The 11,128-nt window shown below is 39.0% G+C and overlaps 1 protein-coding gene across 1 annotated transcript; it reads right to left on the reverse strand.

The window, feature by feature from the left end:
* Positions 1-7,515: 7,515 nt before the first annotated feature.
* LOC139934444 (uncharacterized) lies at positions 7,516-10,700 on the reverse strand. The gene is made up of 4 exons (XM_071928682.1): positions 10,559-10,700; positions 9,986-9,993; positions 8,336-8,610; positions 7,516-8,141 (listed from the first exon to the last, which is right to left on the reverse strand). The coding sequence occupies exons 1-4, from the start codon at positions 10,698-10,700 to the stop codon at positions 7,976-7,978; spliced, it is 591 nt and encodes a 196-aa protein (XP_071784783.1). The 3' UTR covers positions 7,516-7,975.
* Positions 10,701-11,128: the final 428 nt, after the last annotated feature.

The following is an 11,128-nucleotide window of genomic DNA, read 5'->3' on the forward strand; positions in this document are numbered from 1 at the left end:
TTTGTTTGAAGTCAGCTAGTCACAATCTATGATTTATAATTTCCACCTAGAGAGAAGACCTACATCATTTCACCCAGACAAACTGGCGGCATGACAAAAAGAGTGTCAGAAACGCTTTTTACGTAGAAGCAGTAAAGTTGGGCAGAGTCTTCAATATTATGCCAAATTGTTGGATTTTGACGGCAATCATATCCCAACTTGATAACTTTTTTTAAGATCGGGGTGATTGGCATGCTCTTCGTAAGGTCGTAGTGCTGTGTGAACGGGGTATTGTTGATAGCATTAGGAATTTGTATAATGTAATCGTCTTGCCAGTATAGGTGACAGGTGTCGAACCCGTAAGTTTAATTGTTGCAAGAATGTGGTAAACTCAACCCTCAAAAATATCCCCGTTGCTTTCAAAAGCACTGGACACTATTGGTAATTACTCGAAATATTTGCTTGCATAAAACCTTACTTCGTAACAAGTAATGGGGAGCTGTTGATATAAAACATTATGAGAAACGGCTCCCTCTCGAGTAAATGTAGTTTTCGAGAAAAAAGGTAGTTTTCAACGAATTTGATTTCGTGACCTCAGAATTAGATTTTTAGGTCTCGAAATAAAGCATCTGAAACCACACAACTTCGTGTGACAATGGTGTTTTTCTTCCATTATTTTCTCGCAACTTCGAAAACCAACAATAATATTGAGTTCAAATGTTCACAGGTTTGTTATTTTGTGCACATTATGTTGAAATACACCAAGTGAGAAGACTGGTCTTCGACAATTACCAATAGTGTCCAGTGCATGTAAACATCCGAGTACCAGTCGACTGGTTGTTTCTCAACGACTGCAGTCGTTGTGTGTACAAGATATGTGGAGCAGAAAGACCGCGTTAAATCTGCAATTCATTATGCATTCAATCAATATCTTTTAAGAAGAACATTTTTAAAATAGTAACTTTAGTTTTACGACGGCCTCTTGTCGTGGGAAAAAAAAGTCGGGACACAAAACTGCCGAATATCCTTCAGAATTTTTTTGAACTATATAGCCCGGTTCATACTTCATGCGAACGCGAATTTGACGTGAGTTTGACATCACACCCTCCTTTCGCAGCGATTATTCGCAAGGGAGTAGAGCAGAGGGCAACTGCTGCGAATCGTTCGTTGCGAATTTGTGACGTCAAGATTCGCTTCGCATTCGCATTCGCAGGAAGTATGAACCGGGCTTACAGTGAATTATAGAAAATAAATCTGCCAAAGGAACAACCAAAGTGAACTACACAGCAACAGATGGAGCTGGCAATGTGGCCAATTGTTCATTCAATGTCACTATTACACAAGAAGGTAGGAGAAGGTTCAGAGATCAATTGAAGGAAAGTCTTGAAGATCAAAATAATTTACTCGATTACCCGTGATAGTATATCCATTACAAGATAAAATGTAAATAATAGACAATAATAGTCCTTTGTTTGTTTCTGTATTCAGGGCTGAAACACGGTCACATGGGGTGAACTTGTCAAGTGATCGCGGGCGCAAGTGTTGCGTGAACTAGTGCCCGAGCGGGCATTAGTCTCTAAATGTTTGACTAGTTATAGTGCCTTCTGTTGACGTGAACCGTGAACGGCAACTCAAAAACTTCCTCTCTTTTCCAAGTGTCTTTTTCTGATTTGGCCTCTGAGTGACCAGAAGAGGGATCCATTTCTCTCGGTCCTCTTTTGGTCACTCAAAGTCCATTGGGGAATATAGTATATAAATGTTGACTGCTACGGGGGTACCATTACTATTTATCGGCCCAAGGTGATGTCAAAACCATGACTATGCCCGAAACTGTGCCTCAATTATTTAGCAGTAAATTCTTCTTTTTTATACGGAATAAAGATTATTCGAATCAACATTGACACGGAACGCTAGTCGTACATTAAACATACTGCACGCACGAGCGACCTAAGTTTCGACCGTTTTTTTCAAGGTGGGCACATCGATTGACTATGCCCCGGGCTTAGTTAACTATGACGTCATCTTGACAAAAAAGAGGGGAACCGCTATGTCAATGGCTCCATTTTTAACCAGTCAGATTAGAGGATTCTATATTATGAGGTATAGCCTCAAATATGTGTATAATATTAAACCGGCTTTTGATGGTAGGTTTGGGTTTCCGATAAGTAACTGATAAACTTCCACTCTTCTCCAAATCACAGACAAACCCCAAGATACCAACGTACTAATTTGCAATACCACGGACAATAGATGTTTGGTGTACGCATCCATGTCACTAGGCCTACTGGTTGTGACTTTGCTGGCAATCGTATTCTGCGTTCTGTACATAAGGTAAAGTGTGATATCAACATTTATAACACACCTCCTGCTTGTTCTGTATAATGGTTGGCTAAAACACAGTCACATGGGATGAACTAATAAAGTCTAGTGATCGCGCGCGCGTGTTTGCGGGAACTTGTTCCCGAGCGGGCACTAGTCTTTAAAAATAGTGCCCGGTCACAGCGCCCTCTCTTGACTTGAACCGTGAACAACAACTACAAAACTTCGTTTCTTTTCCAGAATTCTGTTCTCATTTCACATTTAAGATAAAACACATATTGACTGGCATAATTCGGTAACTAGTGTACGTCTATTCCCCCTCGGGCCTGTGAGTGACCAAAAGAGGGGCCTATTTCCCTCGGCCTTTGGCCTATGGAAATAGGTCGCTCTTCTGGCAAATCAAAGTCCCTCGGGGGAATAGACGGACTAGTTACCCCATTGCCAGTCAATATGTGTATATGATTTGTCCTCCATGAGCCTCTGGTAAAAAACACAAAGCTGAATTATATAAGACTTTATAGAATAACTGGTATCATTCAGCATTTCCGTCGTATCGGAAAACAGGTTGGTTTAGTTGTTATTAAAACCAGAGAATTTAAATTTAAAACGGCTCATCCCAAACCGTAGAGAAAACAGGTTAGTTTTATTAATAACACCAGAGAGTTTAAAATGAAAACTGCATATCCCCAAAACAAGAGGCGTTGATCATTAAATGATTCTTGTGAATATCTCCCCCAACACAGGGCAAGAAGGATGTTGCATGATGGTGCCAGTCGTTCAATGATTTCACTTCATCCTGTGCACCAATGCAACTCTATCGCAGCCAATGACAGCGGAATCTCGAAAGGTAACCCGAAGATTGGCACTGCGCAGAAACAGTTGCCCCCTGAGACCGAGTATCTCACCCCATCTACGCCGCAACCACCAATTCCACCTCCAAAGCCTGATTATCTCCAAGACCACGCCATGGAAAACGCGTACGACTACATAGACAACTACGGCTACATGTGCTTTGAGGTTAAGAATTAATAATGATGTGAGATGAAAATGTGGGTAAAAACCAAAATTAATATTCTTTATCCTCGATGCAAATTTGACATCTCTTAGGCCTAGATGTGAGATGGGTTGCCGATTTACAAAGGTTAAATGTAAGCGAATTGGTATTGGTGACAACTCGAAATAATTCATCTTACCCATCTACTTTAGAGAGTCAAGAGCGGCTACTCAAATAGACCTTTATCATGATGCGGCCATTTTGAATTTCTCCATTCCAAATCATTGTAACCAAACCGAGGTTGCAAGAAAAAAATAGACTGGTTCCTTTTGTGTGGAACTGTGACTAGCATTCACTGCAGCGTTATTGGATAAAGGGAACATGACTACTATTGTTGCAGCACAATAGACCGATTGTTGCGCGACCATTGTGATCACGTGACCTGAGATGGGTGTTGAAACTCAATCCACTTTAATTTCAGTAAATAATACTTCTAACTCAAAACAAATCCCTGTTGAATAAAATGTATACTGTGACATTGATTTGAATCACATTTTACAGCTTCATAAGAACAATATCATTCTTTTGAGCTTTAAATGGTTTGAGTAGAGTACGTTAATTAGCGACACTCGCAACGGACAGCTCTCAGTGCGTCCGCGGTGGTTTTTGCACAGTGTACGGCCTTAAATCAAAGCGAAGTGAGGCTGTAGCTGTGCCATGCCAAGGAGATTGAAGCTGTAAGACTCGAGCCGGTATAGCTACTCTTTCTTATTAACTAATGTTAGGGTGAAAATAAGAGAATTTGCAGCTCATTCAGTGCATTTTCATTTCTCAGCAAAATCATTTTGGGGGCAGTTCATAGAAAATCCGTGCAGTAAAATGTATAATGGTTTGATAATCTCAGATATTTTCCTTGTTGCTGAAACTGTCTTTACCAATTACTTGGACCGATAAGGTCTAGGGTTCAAACTCCGGAATAAACTATAGAGTATTCTTTAGAGGTTTCGAGAAAAGAAATCTATTAAACACTCAAATGTAATAAAAATCATGTACTTTTAACGCACTTTGATTAGGAGGACGCCGTGTTTGTTGATGTTCAACAGTCACCCATCCCAGGTCACATGACCGAGCTTGCGCAATCGGTCTTTTCATACACCAGAAACGAATAAGTAATACAAATAAAACTACCTTTTAGGTCTAGATGTAAACTTTTGAGAGGTTGTTGCTGACCTCTGCATTTTTGACGATCATGGCGTATGCACAACCGTACTCTTTAGGAAATTTCATTTCAGTTCTTTACCTTCAGACCTTTCTGTAGAATGTGTTGCCAAGTTTGTATCGCATACCAAATTAAGATATATTACAGCTCACTTTAGTAATTGTCAGTCCCTTTCTTGTATGTAAAAGCTACTCGCTAGGTCAATTTACGGACAATATTTATTTGAGTGTTTAGTGGCGGAATATCCGACTAATTCGCGTTTTAACTTTTGCAGTCTCTTTGTAGGTATTTGCTCTCACATAAATAGCAGGCTTTATTTACTCATTGTTCTTAATAATGTTCTACAAAGATTCAAAGAAGTCACAAAAATACCTCAGGTCAAATTGAAGTCTTTGTGTTACCTATAATTACATAACATGTACAGAAAATAATATTCTACTTTGTTGTATGCTGTTTGTAAATGTAATCCTATGCCTATCTGCATAATTGTTTTGCAACTTGTATCTTTTGTATGCGGTCTAAACTCAAACTGATACGTGTAGAGTAAGATCGGGAGATTTACCATGAGTAATGATATCCACTCTGGCTTTGTTTTTTGGGTCAATGAAATGTAATACAACAAAACAAAGGTAACAAAAGAGCAGATCATTCCGTTTATGTGATATTTTTACTTTTCTGTTTGGGGTCATGCGGCTTAGCCTATCAGCTTCAACCCTAGCCATGGCGGCCTTACACTTTCGTATTATACTACAGTGACGTAGGACTCTGTATCTGTGTACAGCCCAGAGGAATAGTCATATACCTCAACCCGAGAGTCAAGCAAAAAGAAAGCAACAAGTTATGGGGAAAAAACTGGGAATCGGGGGGGGACTCCCATTGAACAGGCATTATTATTATTTGTTTACACCGCAGCGAGAGGTTTTGCACTGCAACCTTGTCAATTCCTGTCTTTAGATGAGACTATAGGCTATTAATAACGCCGTTATGAACGTGTTCCTATATTGGGGATAATTTCAAAGGGTGAAAAAAAGCCCGAATTCTATAATAATAACGCCGTTATGCTCACCTCCATTGGATTTTCGTGACCCCTCGACCATCAGAATTGATAAACTGTCCCGGGTATTTATGAATGATAAATTAAAGGCATTGGACTATTGGTAGTTGCCAAAGACCAGTCTTCTCACCTGGGCCCAATTTCAAAGAGCTGCTAAGCACAACAAATTGCTTAGTATGAAATTTCTCCCTTGATAAAAACAGGTATGCCAACCAAATTTCCACGTGACTTTATCAGGAGAAGAATACACCAGCTAAATACCAGTAAGAAGTAACATAAAACAAATGGAATCTTGGTTGGTAATCTTGTTTTTATCATGAAATAAATTTCATGCTAAGCATATTTTTGTGCTTAGCAGCTCTATGAAATTGGGCCCTGGTGTATCTCAACATAATATGCAACAAACCTGTGAAAATTTGAGCTCAATTGGTCGTCGAAGTTGCGAAAAAATAATGGAAGAAAAACGCCCTTGTAACACAAAGGTGTGTGCTTTCAGATGCTTGATTTCTCGACCTCAACATTTATTTTGAAGGTATCGAAATCAAATTCATTGAAATTTAGTTCTTACTCGAAAATTACGTAACTTCAGAAGGGAGCCGTTTCTCACAATGTTTTATACTATCAACAGCTCTACATTTCTTTTGCTGCAGAGATTTTAAAGACTTCACGTTCTGTTTCATTCATTATGCCTGTTATTGGCCGAAGATTGCACCACAGAGCGGGCCCGGACCCCACGCCATATAACGCTTCGCGTTCGCGCATGCTCTTAAACTTAAAAAGATTTACCACCCCCCCCCCCCCCTTAAAGTTTCTTGTCTGGATCCATCCTTGACGATGACGATGCTTGTGATGATTGGGATAAAACGCCGTCTGAGCATTAAGTATGCAAAAATAGTATGGATACGAAGCTACGAGTTTTTTTTAATACAATTACCAACAGCAAGAATGTGGTGCATCATAATTTGAAATAGGTCTTAAATTCCAACATCTGAGAGTGAGCACATTGCCCTTCAGACTCCCTAGATTGCACCAGAGAGCATCTATGGCCTAAAACAAATCTGGGTCCTAAAGCGGGCGCGGACCCACGCCGCAAGGGCTTCTCACTCGTATGTTCACTCTTTGCCAGATTTGCCCATCACTTGTTTGTATCATACAGCCGCACTTGAAGATGCTGTTAACACAAAGGGTATAGGCTACTGCTGCTCACATGAAAGGGCTTATTGTTGTTCTGTTTCGTTCATTATGCGTGTTATAAGAGGTGTTAGAATTTGCATCGGGGATAAAGAATATTAATTTTGGTTGTTACCCATACACCGATGTGTGTTAGCACTGTATACTCAGTACTTTCCCGAGTCCTGCGAAAAAAATTATCACAGGCATGTAACTCGGGTGGAATTCGAACCCACGACCCTTGCTACATCCCACCCGAAGTAACATGCCTGTGATTTTTGTTCACAGGACTCGGGAAAGTACTGAGTATACAGTGCTAACACATATCGGTATATGGGTAAAAAAACAAAATTAATGTAATATGCCTGTTATTGGCCTAAGATTACACCACAGAGCATGTAAAATGCTAAGTTTTCCCAGGCCCTTCAGCGGGCCGAGACCCCACGCCGCAGCAGATACCCCTAAAACTTATTGTCTGGATCCATAACACTTGACGATGCTGGTGATGATTAGGATGAAACGCCGTCTGAGCATTAATTATGCAGAAATGAAAAGGATACGACGCAATAATTGTGTGTGTTTTTTAGATACCATAGCCAGTAGCCAAAAAATGGTGCATCAAAACTTGAAATTGCCTTAAATTCCAACATCTCAGAGGGGGCACATCACCCCTCAGACTCCCTAGATTGCACAAGAGAGCACTATTTTAAGGCCTAAAAGAATTCCGGGCCCCTACAGCGGGCCCCGGATCCGCAATTATGACTTACGATGCCAGTACAGTTATCCATGCAAGGTAATTATTATTATTTTATTCCCTCTACCGACAATCTTAACAACCTACAGCTAAACAAAAGTACAAAAACAGAAGTTTTACCGAAAACCTTAACAACCGACAGCTAAACAAAAGTACACAAAAACAGAAGTTAAAAAAATTAAAGCAAAGATAAAACAATGATTTTAAAAAAAATTATAAAACAAAAACAAAAACATAACGTAAAATCTCAATCTAAATATTCAGTCAGTTTCAAAGTAGACGAGTTCATACAATATGCTGGCCCAAAGAACTCTATGGGTTCATCCTCTGAAAAGATGTGAAATTCCGTGAAATTCCTTGAAATTAGAGTGATGCGGTGATGTAACAATTAGTGTTTTTTTACGGCTGGAGCTGTAATGTACGATCTATACATGTAGTTCCCCGGATCTTGTGCCTGTCTAACGTCGGGTATACTGACTTAAGATTTTAAGCCATGTACTCAAGTTTGGCCTGGAATGTGTCGTAGTCCAATTCGTGTTTTTCATCAGCTACGAACTCCAGACCAATTCCAGCAAATTCTTTTTTAATTGTTTCTTTGGCTGATGAGTATATCATCTTGTTTCTGCTTCCGGCATAATCATCATCATTAGACCTGCAAAAACAAAAGTTTGGTTATCGCATCATATTATTTGCCAGTGATCGACCTTTTACATGGTTGCATTGAACACTTAGTATGAAGAGAAAGTGGTTTTAACAATGTCGGGATTTAATTGAGTTTTTTTTTTAAATCGGGAAATAAATTTCCTATCAATTATTTTGTAAAAATTGTAATATTAGTGTACGTACCAGAAAATGAAAGCAACTTTCTGTATCTCACGACCTATCCTGTCCATGAAATGAAAGTTAAAGAGAACATATCGCGGTTCAGAGGGTAGTGAGTCCTTGATCTCATTGAATTGATCTTGATCTGCACCTAGTCCTCTTGGGCGACCACTTCTTATATCCACCACAATCTCCTCGTTATTCTCTAGTTTGAAAGTAACCCACTTGATGGTCTTCCAGTGTTTCATGTCATTAAATACAACACCAACTTCAGGATTCACTTCGACTCCAGACAAGTCCTGAAATCAGAAGAAGAAGAAAAGGGTAAGGACAAAGCTTTGTTCTTTGCTCACATCCTTAGTATTGAGCCTCACTGTTTTCCTGGCATTCATTAAACAAACACTGATTAGCTGTTTGAAGTGTGGTTTTACATCGATTGTCACAAATCAAATAGTATCACCGGTTGTCATGACAATTTTTAATTTGTTTTAGTATTTAACTGGGGTTTTCAAGTGGTCAAATTCTAAATCGACAATGAAATACTCAAATGTCGAAATTAGAAGAAAAAAACATTAACTTAATATCTCTCAGAAAATCATAGGGCTACGGCCTTGTCGTATGCGGGGACTTAAAAGGCAGTGGACACTATTGGTAATTACTCAAAATATTATCAGCATAAAACCTTACTTGGTAACAAGTAATGGGGGGAGGTTGATAGTATACAACATTGACAGAAACGGCTCCCTCTGAAGTGACGTAGTTTTCGAAAAAGAAGTAATTTTCCACGAATTTGATTTCGAGACCTCAAGTTTAGAATTTGAGGTCTTGAAATCAAGCATCTGAAAGCACCAACGTCGTTGGACAAGGGTGTTTTTTATTTCATTCATATCTCGCAACTTCGACGACCAATTGAGCTCAAATATTCACAGGTTTGTTATTTTATGCTGATGTTGAGATACACCAAGTAAGAAGACTTGTCTTTGACATTTACCAATAGGGTCCACTGTCTTTAAAGCGATGGACACTATTGGTAATTACTCAAAATAATAATTAGCATAAAACCTTTCTTGGTGACGAGTAATGGGGAGAGGTTGACGGTATAAAACATTGTGGGAAACGGCTCCCTCTGAAGTGCCATAGTTTTCGAGAAAGAAGTAATTTTCCACGAGTTTGATTTCGAGACCTCAGATATCTCGAAATCAACCATCTAAACGCACACAACTTGGTGTGACAAGGGTATTTTTTTCGTTCATAATTATCTCACAAGTTCGATGACCGATTGAACTCAAATTTTTACAGGTTTGTTATTTTATGCATATGTTGAGATACACCAACTGTGAAGGCTAGTCTTTGACAATTACCAATAGTGTTCACGGCCATTAAGTATTATAGGGTTTTCAAGTGTCATATTCTACATCGACAATGAATAACTCATATTTTTTAAGTTAGGAAAAACACGGGGCGCGTTGCCTTGGGTCGGGCGAGTTGGTCTATGCAAATCGTATGAAACGTTTGTTATAAAAATACATTTGGTTAGAAAGATGTTTTAAAAGCAGAACTTGTGAACTACGGCACACCATTTCATTAAGTCAACAAATGGTCGACCACGCATAATTTCGAGGCATATTTGTGTGGATTATTATATTCTACTTTTTAATAATCTATGTGAAATACCTTGTAAACTGTGAAGAAGAAAAGTAAATCGTTGCAATTCTGTAAATGTGCCTTATAAAGGCATTGGACTTAAAAGACATTGTGAGAATTGGCTCCCTCGTAAATTTCCACGAACTTTATTTCGATACTTCACAGTTAGATTTTGAGGTCCCGAAATCAAGCATCATTCTGGAAGCACATAACTTCGTGTGACAGGGGTGTTTTTTCTTTCAATATTATCTCGCAACTTCGACGACCAGTTGAGCTCAAATTTTCACAGGTTTTTTTTTAAAAGAAGTTAATTCTCACTATATAAGAGACCTAAGCAATTCAAGGCATCTGAAAGCACATGTACTTGATGAGCGTCATGGATGATTTTTTCCATTCTTCTCTCGCAACGCAACTTCGACGAACATGAGTTCAATTTCTCACAGGTTTGTTATTTTATGCAAAGGCGCCTACTGTTGAGATACACAAAGTGAGAAGACTGGTCTTTTACAATTATCGAATGTGTCCAGTGCTTTTAACTATTTCCAACCCAACAGCACTCTGGACCTACCCGTGTTTAAAAAAGGTCCTGGGGCTCATTGCGGCCTCGTTCTTCATCTTCAAGAAGCTCCTGAAGGCGCTTGAGGAGGACTTCTAACTCTCCATCCACGTTTCTTTCCTCCTGGTATCCATTCACCAAGACATTGACCATCAATGAAAGAACAAACACAGCTCTGATTCCAAGCATGATGCTCCTTTAAAAAAAGTTATTATGACAAACAAAAGCACTTGTTTTATAAGTCATTGGTAAGTTTTGGTCCCAACGCTCCAGTTGTGTAGTCACAAACGCGTAGTCACGTAAATATGGCGCGGTTTTCTTGCGACTCTTCTTGATTACACTACTATTATTTGTATATTATTATTTATTTGGCAACTTACATACAAATTCAAAATTCAAAATAATTTTTACGAAAAGGATAAAGCCCTTAAAAACATTAATTATAGTCTCGGAACAAGAACTACTCATTGGTAATAAACAAAACGGGTCATAAATACTCCTTTTGACGCGTTGTAAATCATACCTTGTTAACCGCTGCTTATTTCATGTGGTCAAATTGTTCCATAAAGTGTCTGTTGTTTATTCAAACCCAATACATGCACACATTCATATCACGC

Source organism: Asterias amurensis, chromosome 3 (assembly GCF_032118995.1).
Source record: "Asterias amurensis chromosome 3, ASM3211899v1".
NCBI lineage: Eukaryota > Metazoa > Echinodermata > Asteroidea > Forcipulatida > Asteriidae > Asterias > Asterias amurensis.

Excerpts from the sequence above, each read along its gene's own strand:
- LOC139934444 (XM_071928682.1), bottom strand. The coding sequence starts at position 10,700 with ATGCTTGGAATCAGAGCTGTGTTTGTTCTTTCATTGATGGTCAATGTC. Across the intron at positions 8,142-8,335 it reads AAAGTTGCTTTCATTTTCTG|GTCTAATGATGATGATTATG; the intron begins GTACGTACACTA and ends TTGTTTTTGCAG.